The sequence below is a fragment of the Periophthalmus magnuspinnatus genome, chromosome 8 (genome assembly GCF_009829125.3).
Source record: "Periophthalmus magnuspinnatus isolate fPerMag1 chromosome 8, fPerMag1.2.pri, whole genome shotgun sequence".
NCBI lineage: Eukaryota > Metazoa > Chordata > Actinopteri > Gobiiformes > Gobiidae > Periophthalmus > Periophthalmus magnuspinnatus.
Window position 1 is genome coordinate 29,539,681 of NC_047133.1, and position 16,717 is coordinate 29,556,397.

At 37.7% G+C, this 16,717-nt stretch overlaps 1 protein-coding gene across 1 annotated transcript; it reads left to right on the forward strand.

Moving 5' to 3' along the window:
• Positions 1-7,259: 7,259 nt before the first annotated feature.
• Positions 7,260-16,516, forward strand: LOC117374973 (homeobox protein Dlx4a-like). The gene is made up of 3 exons (XM_033971210.2): positions 7,260-7,989; positions 9,076-9,272; positions 14,966-16,516. Exons 1-3 carry the CDS (start codon positions 7,683-7,685, stop codon positions 15,206-15,208), a joined length of 747 nt encoding a protein of 248 aa, XP_033827101.1. The 5' UTR covers positions 7,260-7,682; the 3' UTR covers positions 15,209-16,516.
• Positions 16,517-16,717: the final 201 nt, after the last annotated feature.

Here is a 16,717-nt window from a genome sequence, read left to right on the forward strand (position 1 = left end):
AAGAAAAATCACACATCAAAAGATTTCCCCTTCCACACACACTTCCTCCATTTTTTCCTGGAGTTCCCGGACCAGCCGAGGGACATAATCCTTACAGCATATTATGGATCTTATGGATCCCTTGGTGGCTGGCTCTTCTTGACGTGACGGAGTAGCAGCTCTACTCCAAGCTCCAAGTCTGTGTGACTAAGCTCTTCACCTTATCTCTAAGGGAGCACCCAGCCACCCTGTAGAGGAAACTCAGACAGAGACAGACAGAATATCTTTGAAAAATATTAATCTTAAAAATACATTTTGAATGAAACACTGTCCATTTTCAACAAAATGCAAGGGTTAAAAGATGACATCCGCCACACAAGTCCTGAGTAAAGATGGAGTCATGCGAGTTTGATCTTTTCTCTTGTTGCAGTTGTGATTTCCCCATAATTTTATGAGTGAAATGTTTTTCTTGAATAATTATTATTTCATTGCTTTCCAATATGAAAGAGTAAACTGCATGACGTCTTAAGACATAAGAAGCAATGGGTAAGTCACGCAACATGTACAGTACCGAGATATCAGTGGCGCATGCACCATCGTCAAAGAAAGTCAGTTTTACTATGGTGAACTGATGATGAATTCACCAGATTCACAAATTTCCAAAACACTACAAAACTTCTCACATCCTCAGAATTGCTCAGATCAGGCGAAACTTGCCTATTTCTAAAATCCTGCAAATCCTGGCTATCGAACAACCACAGTCAAAGTTCTGACTACAAATGCATGTTCAGCTCCACATGGGTTAAATCAAGTAAACTGGATTAATGATTAGTGTGCTGTTTAATGTGTGCTGAGTGTGTGTGCTGACTTTTCAAATCCGTTGAATAGTCACACTTGATATCTTGTAAAATCATAACCAGATTTGATGACCCTTAGTATATGTGCAGCCTGGAGCATTAGAAGGTCCAAGAATTAGGCATGTTTGGTAAGACATATTAGGGACAGTTTTTGCCTGACAAGTCTAGAATGATATTTCTTTGTATCAGGGATATCAGTCTGGTCCCCTCCGTCGTGAAAGAATTAGGTTACAATACTAACAACCTTTGTGTAAGATATATACATTTCCAATGAAACATACAACTAAGATTGTATGATTTATGAATGAATGCTTATTTAGTCTAAGGGTTCATAAATAAATAAACATAGATTAATAAAACAAGCATGTATATGCTTAATTTTAATTCTTTAAATGTATTTAAATTATTTAAATGTATTAAATTATTTAAATTATACATATAACGGAAGAATACATATAAGAGAAGAATACTTTTAAAATGTATTTAGTTGCAGAATATTGAAGACCCAAATTATAATGTAATTTTTAACGTATTCCGTTACATGAGTCAGTCAGAGCACTGTATTCTAAATGCTCTGAATACTTTTACACCGTGATGCTTTTAAGGTATAATGTAAAAAAAAATGGTATTTAATTATAAACAGCTTTATTTTTGGTGCACTGTTTGTTATGCTTGAATTTATTTCCAATTAGAGTAGATACTGTGCTGTTCAAAGCCAAAATTGCATAATGATGTATTCCTTTTAACGTAACTTTATTCTAAACACCACCAAACGAAAGACTAAAAATTAATAAGCCATTCAGAATACGTCTTTTCGGTACATATATTCTATTAGACCTACTTCCCAACACTGTAGGCTATAAATTAGGCCAGGGGATGTTATAGCCTTTTATCGCGTTAACTTAACCATAATTTGCTAACCGCGGTAAATTATTATTTCGCGCGTCAACACAGGGCAAGTGTATCAGTAAAAAAAAAGCTGCATGAAAGAGCCCCGTTCCGGTCTGTGAGCCGCTGCGCTCGCCTTCTCCTCTCTCTAAGCGCATACACACGCATGAGGGGCGGGTCTGCTGTGTCTGTGCTCTGGACGTGAGGGGGAGAGCCCTGAGAGCGCGCCAGAGACCACTCCAAGCCTCCTTCTGAATTTAACTATTCAAAAAGAGTCCGTGACCACGGAAAACGACCCGCTAAAGTCTGCAAACCGAGAGTGCAATATATGATTAAATATGCGCGCGGAAGATCAGCAATCTATCAGCAATGCGCGAAGTTTAGCGCTCGTGTCTATCAAGTGTGAATCGTTTACTTTGAAAACTACGGAGATATTCATATTCATAGTAAGCAGAGAGCTGATATGAACCAGGAAAGCACCAGAATTGAAACACGACTAAACGAGGACTAAATAGGAGGACTGACCTCTTTACCAGACCTGAATCAGGTCTAAGACTCTTACAGCCTTCTATTAGGCTCATAGTGAGGAGAAAGGAGCAGCAGAGTACCTAGGACAACCCCAGGATTAGAGACATTTGATTTGAAAAAAAGTTTCAACTTAATAAGGTTTAAGTAAATTTCAATCCTATATTTGGATGTAGACATTAGAAAAATAACAAAATAGCACAACACTGGGTATTTACCACAGTCTATGCGTAAATGGTGATATAAAAAGCAATGTAGGAGCCAAAAAAACATTATATTGTTTTTTTGACCTTTGAGCACCACATATCACAATTAATTGTGATATGTGTCTCTCTCTCAGTGTTTCAACATTTGAGGCAGGTGAGGCTGTGCTAATGTATTTTGGGTCACATATTTGTGACACATAAGTACACCTAATTTAATACACACACCTATAATCTACATCCCATAGACGTAAGAGTTTTTCAAATTAATTTAGACTGCACACAAACAATGAAAGTTACATCTCAGGACTCTAGCCTGAGGTCAAACGTGTTCAGCTCACATTGATTAAAGTAATCAAAGAACAGGTAATGAGTAACTCCTCCAGGTGACAGCAAGAATTTCATACATTCATGTTTATGTGTGTTGATTTACAAACACAGAGTTTACAGAAGTAAACATGGTCTAAAATCATGTCAATGTCCCACAGTGTCACATGTGTCAGCACAGAGATACAACAGGAGAATCATGTCTGGACTTAGATTCCTCTTGGTTCCAGTCACCAGGGAGTACACAGAACACTGCAGGATCTTATTAAACCATCTGCTTTCAGGCCATGTACCAAAACAGTCTATGGGTCCAAACTGTTAAAGACTGGTGAATTTGGTTTAAGTACTCCATTGTTCTGTACTTTATATTTTTCATTTTACTTCAAAGTCTGTCAGCTACAACTGTGAAATGGAGATAATAGAGATTTTTAACAATATTTTTATCTGAAAATATTTTTATTTTTATTTACTGAAGCCCCGAAGCACTTGTTAAATCCTTTATAGTTCAATACAGTTTCACTTGCAAGCCAAAATGCTTAGTGGTGGGAAATGTTCACTCCATGCTTCTACAATTTATATACAAAATAAAAGGCTTTACACAGCATTCCAATATACAGTAGTTTTATCCATCTTCTACGGTGTATAGTACTCTCTACCGCTCTCACCAGTCCTCCTGCAGCTTCTTCAGGGGGATGCTGAGTCATTCAAGGACCAGATGAAAGGCACAGTCCCCCCAGTGTGCCTTGGTTCTTCTCTGAGGTCTTCTCGTGCTCCTGGAAGCATCTGCAACAGATGTCTGGTCTACCTCGATGTGAAGGAGCAGTCACACTACTCTGAGCTCTATCAAGTGCTTTAGCTCCTCCTCAACCTATCTCTAAGGGAGCACCCAGCCAGTCTGTGAGGGAAACTCATTTTGTTAGTATAAGGTATTTTGTCCTTTCGATTCAGCTCCCTCGTCACAACAGTCCATTGCAGGAAGTGCAGATGCCCTACAATCTGTTTATCAATCTCAAGCTCCATTCTTCCTTCACTGTTTGCTGATGATCATCATGACATCATGGCCTTCAGCAGGGCCAGTTTGCAGCCAAGTGTAGACCAACTGAAAACCAGCACCTCCAAACCTTAAGCCATGGTGATTCTTATCCTTGGTCTGTGGAGAGTCCATGCCTCAAATGGAATTCAAGTATCTTTGGGTCAGTTATACTTTCATAAGAGATCCATCCGAGGTTAGCATGTTGGAGGTACATGTTGTAGCACTGATTCAGCTGTAGACAGACATTCTCAGACATGATGTGCTCTGTGACACTTCTTATGGATGATTAATACCTCCTCAGAGAGGCCACACATTTGAACATGATGCTTTTGTCTTTTAGTGTGATTTTTAGACAAGGGTCCTACCCCCACCAAGCGCTTAAAACACAGGAATAAATATATGTTATATGTTATAGTGCATTTTTAAAAATGTAAATAATCAATTGAACATGAAACACATGAAAGAGTGAGTTTTTGATCTGGTGCGACAGTAATTCTTAAGCAAAACATTGAATTTAACCCTTGTTATAGTCATAATTGGATTCTTTGAAGTCTAGCTGAATTCCTGTTGTTGTTTCACAGATGATGTCAGCTCAGGAAAGTAAAGCTCCAGTCTACAGTGCAGTAAGAGTTATGGTGTTCTAACTCTGCCACTGTACTCCTCATCATCAGCTCATACACGCACAGACACACGTGGGAGGGCTGACGCCGTGCTGTCTGCTCTGCACTCTGCAGTATTGTTATTAACTCTGGTGTGAATAGAGGCACAAGCACATCCCTGCTCTGCACTGCTGCAGGCTGCAGGCTAGCCTTTGTTGAATGCTCCAGAACGGCAGGCCGTAATTACAGTTTGAGAGACACAGCCTCTTTCTCTGAGCTCACCTAGAGGATCACACATCTACATCTACATGCACCAGTCTTCTTGTGTGCGGCTGTCCACAGCATCTACTAATCTAGGGTAATATTGGCATAGGGCAATAACCAGTATAACGTATACCACATTATTAAAATGACACTGTGCTGACAGGACTAATTTATTCCATTGTTTTGTTGAGAAAAGCAACACTTCTCTGATTGAGTTAATCAATAGATAATTGGTCACCAATCACTTTACAAATATTGCCAAGATTAAATAGGTTGTGTCAATGTCAGTCCATGAAACATTACAGATCTAATCACTGTCAGCTACTTGTTTTGCTGAGATTTATAGAAACACAGAGCAATTATTAAACCACAGAGTAATATATGGCATACAAATACTTTTATAAGAAGGCTCCTGTTTTTTATGGAGCTGAGTATTTTAAAATTTCATGGAGCTGAGTATTTGAAATACTCAGCTCCATGAAATAACCATATACCATGATATTTTGGTTATGGACTTCATATTGTGGACATGTTATACTTTTGGATGGAAGGTGCAGGGGGGACGAGGATCCTGTTCTTCCTGTTTCTAAGGTAAGGGACAAATTAGTTTGTAAAAATAACATTTTCAGATACATTCACTTACATTTAATTTGTCAATATAAATATATCCCTGAAAGTTTTCAAAATTAGATCCCAATGAAATAGAATATAAGAATGTTAAATCTGTCATTACAGCCTGCTTAGGCAGGACTAAGGGGCACACAAACCACGTTAAAAAGGAGAAGGTTTTGTTTCTCCTCCATAAGACTGTAGTGATATCTTTATGTACTTAACTGGTTAAAACTTTACTGAAAATCACTGAACTGAGAGTATCTTAATTTGGCGTAAGTCAAAATAAGTATTTTTACACCAAGACATTCAGAGAAAATATTTCAGATATATGCTATAAATAAATTAAGACAAACGAACATGTCAGTTTAAAAAAGGGATTCCTCAAGACCATGTTATCTGCATCAAATTGACATTGTCAGCACAGCTACTTCATCGTGTTCATCGTGCATCTTCATATAGACTCGGGCTCATAGTTTGGTTTACAATAGCCCACATTTTGACAACAATGAAGTAATATGTTTCTGATCCTGACACAAAAGGGCCTTACAATATCTGAATCTTCCATGTGTGCGTTTTCCTCCTTCCATGCCTATGGACCACTTTCAGTGCATGAAAACCGTCGGCGGAGAGACTCGTACTGTAATAATAGCCTTGATGGCGCAGAGGGTGTTGCCGCGCGTACGGAGGTGAAATCAAGGAGGGGAGGAATGTTGGCCGCACATGAAAGCCGCAGTGCCGCCTGGGATGAGTAATAACTCCTCTCACATCAGCCTGTTGGTATAAAGTGCCCGATCCAGCGGCAGACAGGCGAGGCGAGGAGGAACATGCCAAAGCAGTTCTCTCTCTGCTCGATGGCTTTCCGCTTTGACCCTGCTCTATAAATCGATTATAACACTTAATGTAATATAACTGCAAGTCAAGTGGCTGTATATTTACTATTGTCATATTCAGTTGATTGGCCTATAGAGACATCCCTGCACTTCTGTGTGTCTTCTTAGTTGAACAGAAGAGCTCAGACTATAGCTCCTTAGAAAGGCTAGGCTATTTTGCTTTCTGCTCTTAAACTCTTAGTTTGCGACCCAAGTAAATAAATAACAAAATAAGGATCTAAATGTGGCCAAGAAGACTCATGTGTATTCCTGTGGCAATAGGCTTTCAGATATAGCATAAGATAGAAGTAAAATGAGTCAACATAGGCCTAACAGGCCTAATTTTCACATTAAAGCAAATTAGCCTAATATTGTCCTAATATTGTCTTATTTGGGTTGGGCTGGGTGAGGTGGCACCTCAGACATTAGGCCTGTAGATAACAAAAAGGCATTTGAATTTTGCTATAGACATCATAGTTTGTTTATCTTCAGGCTCTAAGTGCTCCGGCTCTCTGTTCGCAAGGCGCTTGGTCCAGGATTTCCAAATGAGCATAATGACAATCTCAGACTCAAGCGCCACTACCAAAGATTTGCCCAAATAGCAAGTTTTGTTTCTCTCGCATGAATTTGTTTGTTGTGGCCGGGACCACAGGCGCTTGACCGCGTGCGTGCGTGCGTCCAGGAGGCAGTTTGATAGACTATTATTTAAGCAATGTGCTGAAAAGAATGTCATAGCTATAAGAATATTCCACGGAAGACTTCTGAGCGTATGATTTGCAATATAACCCATGAGAAGTAGTTATAGCAGACGGTGGCCTTTAATAAAACCGTGTAAAAAATGTGTAAAAAATCCATCCATCCTCCATTTTAGTTTGTAGATCAGCCTAACATAGAGCTAACATGTTAGAGTCCTTGATGTTTTATTATGTCCCTGGTTCCATGTTGTAGATTGGTCCGTAATGGTTTTATTCTGTTACCGCGCTGCTCCGGGCCTGTTCGGTGCCTTATGCACACTGTGTGGCTCGTGCTGTGGTTGGTGACGCCTCAGCCAATGAGCGTGCTGTGCGCTCAAGAGGCAGACATGGTTATGTTGCTGTAGTCTCAGTGAACTGAAGCGCGCAGTGCATACAACCTCGTCTTTACAGCTCTTTACTGTGCTACTGTGCAGAGTGAAACCACGCGATTGGACCGAAAACAGGGACAAAACCAAACGCGCGGAGATTTATCCTGTTGCAGTTTGAAGTTTTTCTGCTTTTCAGCTCGTGGACATCCGAGAGCGTCGAGGTTTGGCTCAGAGCGGAATCGTGCAGAACTTGAGATGTAGCTGAAGTAAAGGACCAACATCACGGCGCTGTGTCGTAGTTATGCCCATGCCATTAGCCTACATTTCAGAATTCAAGGTTTGACATTTTACTACTGCGCTATTCTTTTTATGTCTGTGGTATTTTTCCTCGTTATGGCTAGTTTGAAGACGCCTCCGGGCTGGAGTTAGCAGATCACAGTGCACCACTGCCCTGTGCCCAATAATGACTATGAGCTCAATGCCGGACGCTTTGTCTGACCCGTCTAAGTCGGCCTTTTTGGAATTTGGCGGGCACAGCTACCCTGGACATGCCGGGCACCAGCAGTCCTCCCCCGGCATATCACACAATCATTACCCGGTCCACAGTTTGCACGCGGTAGGGGCCTCGCAGCATGAAGGCCCGTTCTCCTCGGGGGCGTCGTACGGGCGGCCGTTAGGATACTCTCCATACAGCCATCCTGGAGCATATCTGCAGTACCAGCCCGGCGCTCACAGCGGCGGACTGGGACACTCTAGACTAGAGGAGTCCGGTAAGTAAAAAACAAACAAACAAACAAACAAACAACAATAATAACAACAACAATAACAACTAATAATAATAATAATAATAGTAGTAATGTATTTTGCCCTAGTGAAACACACAATTAAAAAATATATATATATATATCAATTGCGCGCACACACACACACCCACCCACACACACACACACACACACACACACCACACACACACACACACACACACACACACACACACACACACACGAATTCTTGACTACCTATGATATTTAAATGCAACATTAATTTACTCCAGAATTAAACTGGACACTTTGGACTTGTTCTGTCTGTCTGTCTACACAGACAGAAGTAGCTCCACCGCACACATCTTAGCGAGTCAAGCTTTTTTTGTTGACAAAGTTAAACTAATTTAATATATATAGAATATCTGTGCAAGTTGAATTTTCCCATGTACTCCAGGTGCCTATTGTAGTGCTGGGGCTTTGCAAAGCTGTTGTGAGCTTGTCTCATGAGTGTGGGTGAGCAGCATGTCAGCAACAGAAAGTACAAACCCTCTTTTTGAAAACCATTTGATATTTTTGTTTGTATCTCCAAAATCCACAAATAAAGCATTCATTCCTTAACATCTATACTAAGTGTTGTAATTCAAAGGAAAATAAAAATAAAAATCTAGTAGTCACTACATGTTCTGAATCATTATGTAAAATGTTGATTTGACTAATGGAAAACACATCATCTAAAGGAATGTAGGTTTATGATATATGCAAATAATTATGATACTATCTCCAATCTTGAACATTTTTTTATTTTTTTATTTTATTTTTTTTCAAAGATATCGCAAAAAATATCTTTGCAACATTTTTACTGTGACCAGGGTTGCTTCATTGCAGACCTAAATTGTACCTTGACCTTGTGGGGTTAGCAGTCCAAAACATCTCCATGGAGCCAAGTTGGTGGCAGACCCCCTCGAGAAAAGTTACATAGTGCACCTTTACAATCAGTGGCCAAATCATTGCACTAAAACTTGTATTAAATAACTTCATCTGGTCAACATCACTAAACCCAAAGTGCTGTGTCTTGAATGGTCCTTTGTGCAGAACATGACAAGCCCACTGCGGTGATCGAAAATGGGGAGGTGAGGCTCAATGGCAAAGGCAAAAAGATCCGAAAGCCCCGTACCATCTACTCCAGTCTGCAGCTCCAGGCTCTGAACCAGCGTTTTCAGCAGACACAGTACCTCGCCCTGCCCGAGAGAGCCGACCTGGCCGCCAAACTGGGCCTGACGCAAACGCAGGTACCACACTGCAAAACAGCGCAAAGTAGCTACAATGGCTGAAGTACTCAGTGTGATATTTATGAGTGTCAGATAGGTAACATTTTGGCATCTTTTTGCCATTGTGCAATATGTTGTTATAAAAAATATCACAATACATGATAATATTGAATCTACTTTATGCCACTGATACAATAATCATAAAACAAGATAATTCTATGAAACCTTTTTTTTTTATTTAACACAATGAATCATTGGAATCATTGGTGTCAAATGATAATAAAATACAAAACATTAAGGTGCAAAGAGTAAATATACTGAGACCAAAGAAAAATTGCTTCAGCTATCATTATTATACAATATGTTATGATATGATATGATATGATATGATATCGTGTTATTATTGTGATAAGTCTCATTTTAAATTATTAATTGCTATGACAACAGTGAAAATTATGAATCACATTGAATAGACAATATGCTACACACAAGGATGGAACCTACAGGAACCTACAGGTAGACTAAACCCTAAATTGTATTCAAGTCAAATTAGGTGGATAGAATGTTACTTCCAAAAAATACTATTACTATATTTACTGCATGAATTTTTGAAAATCATACACAAACTTTCCTAAAATGTCTTTGTTGCATTCTTAATTAACAGAACCTAAGCAGAATACTCAGTAGTGCAATCATGGCATGGTCTTGTGTAAGGCCATTCTTGGCTGATGTTGGTTTACAGTTTTGCTTGTTGTTTTAATAAAGATCACACACAGAAGGCACATTAAGGTTGACGTGAAAGCCCAAACAGGAGCCGGCACATTCTTCCAAAATGCTGTCACTTTTGGCTGCTATCATTAGTGCAATTAAATACCTCCATTCATGTAATGAAATGCTGCCTTATAAAGTGTAGACATGCAAAGGTTAGCCTGGACTATTTCTCATAAACTATCATGATTCATGCATGACACAGTGACAATAGAGCGCCAATTACAATTTCTAATTTCTGCCATACCTGCTGCACCTGTGTTTATTTATTGAATTATTTATTTTGTTATGGAGACAAGTGTAACATTCCTTTATAAAGGCACAATGTTTTAGCTAGGTATAATGAAAAATATCATTCAACAGTTATATATGCATTTTTGGATCTCTAAAAATGTTATTTAAGCAGTGTTTTACTGCACAATAACCGCTGCAATATTTAAACATCTCCACCAGTTGTTTTTTGAGTTTTTTTTTAATGTTGAATTTACAGTATTTTGTTTCTATGTTTTGATACCACCATCTGACTGGTTTTCTGTAGCACTGTATTTACTTATCCTGAGTGTACATAGACCCGACTGGAGAGAGGTTTTCCCTAATCCGTTTCAATTAACCACCGTAGCTCTGTTTACAGTGGGAGTAAGAGATCATCTGCTCGGCTCCATTTGGACTTTTGTGGTGCAGAAGTGGCTTGAATGCATCATTTTACAAATCAAACAAACGAGGCAGACAGACAAAAATAATTTATAACTTTGGTGTAATATTAGTCATTAATGGATATCTCAGCTTGTAATAAACCGCAGCACAAAGCAAGGCAAGTTTGGATATTGTAGCAATTACCTTGAGTGGCCATTATGAGTCATTACGATTTGATCAGTGTGTCACAGTGTGTAATAGAAAATGGTGTATTCTAATTTAATGGGTTCAAAGTTGTTGTTGTTTTTTTTTATAAAATCTTAACCAAAAAATCTATCACCATTGCATATATATATATATATATATATATGTATATATATACACAAAAAATTTACAAAAAACATGTTAAATACTCTAAAATGCTCTATAATGCTATTATATGCAACATGTTATCAAGCCTGCCTGGTAACAAAGCCCCATTTTAACACTGTTCTCCAAAGTATGTGTCAAGTTTCCGATGTGTGACCTTTTCAGAGCTCTTTACATCTGTGCACATGTATCTAGCCCCTGTACCATTGATGTAGTATTCTGCAGTGTGCTTTTGCAGTGAGGAAATATTAACAGACTGCATAAGATAGGGATCACATAGCACAGCCCTGTCTGGACACTGTACCATTAAGAAGTCGGTCAGCAGTAGCAGCCATTTTCTGTGTGACTCTACTGTGCATGCAACCATTGTATATATTTATTTATAAATAAATACATAAATGCTGTAATTGTCACTATAGGGATATTTTTTTTACTGGCAACTGTCTGTACTAAGAATTTAAAGAGAGTTACATTATTGTAGTAGTAGTAGAAGTAGTAGCACAGGTGGGTAGCCAAAAATGTAAGTACTTTTACTTTAAAATAACATTAATAGAGTAAGTAATAAGTATTGTAACCAGAAAAATTACAGTCAAAAAGTGTACTTCTCAAGATATTTTTGGATATAGCCTACTAGAGTTGAAGTAGTTGTACAGCCAAAACATTACTCACAAATGAAAAAAATAATTCAGACCAAAAAAAAAAAAAAAAAACCCAAAAAAACATTTCTTAGTAACATATGGAATGCAAATTAAGAATAGGCCAACTATTACTTCAAGGCATGGCAAGTTTATTTGTACAACACAATTCGTACACAAGGTAATTCAAAGTGCTTTATAAAATAAGGAAGACATTAAAATCACAATACAACAAATGAAAACATAAATAATCACAAATAATCATCATAAGACAAACATTAAAGGAGAAAAGTGCAGAATAAAAACCTTCCTGTCATATGCAAACAGAACTGTTTTGAGCCTGGATTTAAACACTATCAAAGCAGAGGTCTGTCTCACATCTTCAGGAAGACTGTTCCAGGTTTTAGCTGCATAAAAATGAAACACTAATTCTCCATGTTTAGTCCTGACTCTGGGCACCAGTAGGAGGACATCCCTGAAGTCCTCAGAGTGTGACAAGGTTCATATGGCACTAACATAAAAAATAAATAAATAAATAAATAAATAAATAAATAATATGACTCAAGTAGAAGTTAAAGTAAGTGTCAGAAAACTGAGTAGTCAAAATGTACTAATTAAACTGATTAGAAGTAGCCTAAAAGCAAGTAGTTTTATACATCATTTTTTATGGCAATAGTACAACTTTTAATAAAGTATTTTTAAATTTACCATTCAGAATATTTATATTTTAACCTTCTAAGACTCGAGCTCTTGCATGGCATGCTTTATTAATGTGTCTTTGTTATTTGGGCTAATTGGGACCTGATAAGTGTAAGAACAAAGAATTATCTTTTTACATTATGTAGTTTCTGAGAAAAATTATGTCCACATATGAGGACATTCGTCTACGTTTTAATCATTTTGATAGAACATTTGATAATGATTTGCAAAAACTATTAAGTGCTTGAACACAGCAACATTTGTCCTGTGTGTAAAAACAAAATGAGAAACAACAATTGTGCCTCTTGGAACAATGTGGCCCATTTGAAATGCTGTTGACAGGTGCAGGAAGAATGCCTTTACACAGAATAAAAATAAAATAAATATATATCAGGAGACATTAAAAAAAAATAACAACAACAACAAAAAACATACAGGCCGTAAAGCCAGCAGCACCTGGCTTGCCTCTCCACCAGCCTGTTCGTCTAATGCTGGTGCCATTAACCGCGCTCTCAGAGAAAACTGTCAGGCCCCACGTTGCACTTGTAACACGAAACCAACAATTACTCCTGAAATCCTCTCGCTGCGCCTGCATTAGCTTAACGGGCTGTTGATTGACTCCCCGCCATAAGATACACTAAACATATCCAGCATCTCTGTGTCAGGGCTGTAGGCTTCATGCATGGATCTGTTAAGGTTTCGTGCCCGTACTTCACATTCTACGTCCTAATAGCCTCTAATTGATGTCAGTGAGTAAAACAGAACAATAGAGAGCTAGTTAAAAGCTATATTTGAATTCTTGCCGATTCAAAACAAAGATAAAGTGTGAAAGTTGGGTAGTATTTGATGGGGGAAAGTGTCTAATTGGGTTCATATAAGTTAAGTTAATTAGTCTTAATGAACGTTTATAGAACAAAATATCTTCCATGAAACATAAGAGGAGAAAAAACACACAGAACATTTCTTCTCAGTACTTTGATAGCTCTGAAGAGTATTTTGGGGGTCCTAATATTTTCATATGCAGTACAACGAATGTTTGGGTCTTATGTGTTTGCAATTATTTATGATGTAGTGGTGCTCCCGCAAAAATGACAGTTGCCTGATAAGCATTTACATAAAATTTAATGCTCACTTTGCAAGCATGGCTAACAAAGCAGTGTGCACGCCAACTTTTATTGGTCACATCAGAGGAGCGCCTTCGTAGACTAAAGTTGATGATGATGAAGCAATAAATAAGTATGCCTCATATTATGCTAAAATACGTTTTCTTCATGATAAACGGTGTGGTGTTTTGTTTTGTTCAAGCATGTCTGCTAATTGTGCATATTCATTTGTTTGTCACTCTCTCTCCATGTTCTGCTCCACCAGCTGATGTCATGAGGTGGCAGCCTCCTCCCTACTTTGCACGATAGTTTCACTGTTCAAATTGGCATCACTACAAAGAAAACCTATTAAAATGCTTTTCTTATAGAAGGACCTTTTCATTGGCCTTACCACATTTCTGGTTTCGTATGAATGAGCCTGTTGTTCAAGTTGCATACTTAAGTACTCCATGACTGGCAAACCTGCTGACATTTGGTGTTGCCAAAGTGAAACAAAATGATTACATGCAAGAAAACCACAGACTTTGTTATTTTTGCCATATATCAGGGTGCTAAATTGTAACAGTCTCTGTCTTGGTTAAAGGTGACACATTATGCAAAATTGACTGAGCTTTTAATCATGTTCAGTGATGGATTATGTACTCAATTTTGGAACTTAAGTAAAAGTACAGCTACAGAGGCAAAACCTTACTTAAGTCAAAGTAAAGGTATCACATGAAAAAAAAAAAAAAATCTACCGAAGTAGGCTAAAAGTATTTAAGTACCTGTTTTAAATTGTACTTTAAGAATAAAAAGTATTTCACACAAGTATGGTAAATTTGTTAAATGTGGTGATATTGATTTTAAAAGGATACATATTTTAGTTGACACCAGCCATACCATTTTGTGTATTTGTTTTTGTTTGTTCAAAGCCAAAGCTCAAACTTGAAAACTTTAGGCAGGATGTTACCACAAACAGTAGTGGAGTGGAAAGTACAGATACAAATGTAGTGAAGTAAAAGTAAAAAATGTCCACTGTTAAATTTACTTAAGTAAAGTACAGATATTTTTAAAAATCTACTTAAGTACAGTATGCATTTGAGGATTGCCTAAAATTTCAGTTTTGACCAACCCCCTATTTCCGCCCTTAGTTCTGTATTTACTTCTGATTATTAAAAAAATAAATACAAAATTCCAGGTCATACACATTCATAACTGTAGTATAGCCATTTTAAATAATAAAAACACATACAATGATCTGCTGTTTTTGCAGTTTCTATTATTAAGATGCTTATATTGTGGTTTACTGAGTGCAAAACTAGGTGTAGTATAGTTCTGTATATTTGTTTTTTGTTGACTTTATGTGAAACACTTTGGGCATCTGAACTTGTTTTTAAATGTGCTATGTAAATAAACTTGAATTGAACTGATGAAAAAAAACAAAAAAACATATGTCGTCTCTTTAAATAATAAGAAACTAAATTGGACAAAATGTCTGTTAACCATTATGTCTCCTTTTGTCTCATAGGTGAAAATATGGTTCCAAAATAAAAGATCTAAGTACAAGAAGATTATGAAGAACGGCCCTTGTGGAATGGAGGGGGAACACCTGGCCCCTCCGCCTGCTTCCTCGTCCTCCCCATGCTCCCTGTGGGACATCAGCATGGTCTCCAAAGCCGCGCCCGTGCACTCTGGAGCCTACATGAACAATTTCGGACACTGGTACCCTACACACCAGCAGGACTCTGTGCCCCGAACCCAGATGATGTGACCCGCAAGACATCCAGCACAAATGTTGACTGCAATTCCCAAGGGTAAACTTAAAGGTTTATTATGTAACATTTTTGGTACTCCTTGCCTCCAATGTGTTATTGTCTTGCTTGGAATGTTCCATAGTCTGGCGTTCAACTTATCTGTCTTCATGAAGACAAGCATGTAGCGCCACCAGGCCAAGTTCAAGATCAGATCTGTGAAGAGAGGAATAAAAATACCTGTAATAGACCCATGAAAGATTAGTCTAATGCCATGTGGAACAATCCAGGCAAAACAATAACAACTAATTGAATACATGGAAGTCAAAGATCCTTCATTATAAAAGTTACATAGTCCCCCTTTAAAGATCTCATGTAATGCTGAAATTACTTTGGGAAATTTGAAACAATGGTAGGCCATATTGTTGTTCCGTCATCAAAAATATAACTGGAGTAGTCTAAGTAGGTTCAGACAAAGCTTGTGTATTTATCTGTTACATGTAGCTTATAGCAGTGCCCAGTTATGCCCTGTCCACTTCCTACACTGCCAGTAGTGAGCAACAGACTCCTAGCAACTGTTAAAGTATGCTGAATAATGATCAAAACTCTATAAAAGACAAATTCTACCACCAGTTATCTAAATAGTTTGAAGTTGTACAACAAAAAATACTAGAACAAAAGTGTGTGGATATAGGACTGCTTAACAGATTATGTTTATGCCACTTGAACTAAAAGCACTTGAAGAACATAATAGTTGTAGTTGCACCACAACCTATTTAAACAGGATTAGGGTTAGAAAAAGATGTTCAAAAAATAATGATTTCTTTATTGACCCCTTGTGGTTGTATTATAGCCTATATGAAGTTATTATTTTAAAAAAAAATTGGAGACAACGAAAGATTGTCCCTGGTGACATTTCCTTCAAGAGGCACAATCTTCAAAAATTTGTGCAATTTCTTATTTTCTTTTTGTCTTTCTCAATTGGGGTAGCACTGTCATATTGGGGCTTTGGGTTAGGATTTGTGGGATCAGAATGTGTGTATTGAAAGCAGCACTGGCAGTTACAGAAGCGCAGTCACATCTGGGTATATTCCAGTTATTTCTGGACATTTCAGGGATTTCTGGTGCTGACTTTTTCATGGGGCATCTAAATGTCCTGTGGTTGTTTGTTATATAGAAACTGATAAAAACCAACCAAAGAAGCATTTTGTTGTTTTGTGAGTATTTTATGTTGTAAGTTGAACAGGGTAATACTATAAGATGCACTCTCATGACTTTGTTGTTACAAATCAACTTTTGGACATTTAACAATAAAAAGTAAGGGAACTAAAATTGTTTTTTTCAGTCTTTCACTCAAATCATGTTAAACTTACAGATTTTGAAAAAAGGTCAGTTTTTTTTTTTGTTTTTTTTTTACTACAAAACCTTAAATCATGCATTTGCAGGGATATTTCAGCTTTTTATGGACTGAAATTAGTATTAGCCTTATCTGATTATGATCCTGTAAACTTGAGCCAAACACAAAGCCA

What these genes read in the sequence shown, in the direction of transcription:
- LOC117374973 (XM_033971210.2), top strand. Translation starts at nt 7,683, where the DNA reads ATGACTATGAGCTCAATGCCGGACGCTTTGTCTGACCCGTCTAAGTCG. An exon ending in CTCTAGACTAGAGGAGTCCG is followed by an intron (nt 7,990 to 9,075) that starts GTAAGTAAAAAA and finishes TCCTTTGTGCAG; the next exon opens with AACATGACAAGCCCACTGCG. An exon ending in TGGGCCTGACGCAAACGCAG is followed by an intron (nt 9,273 to 14,965) that starts GTACCACACTGC and finishes TTTGTCTCATAG; the next exon opens with GTGAAAATATGGTTCCAAAA.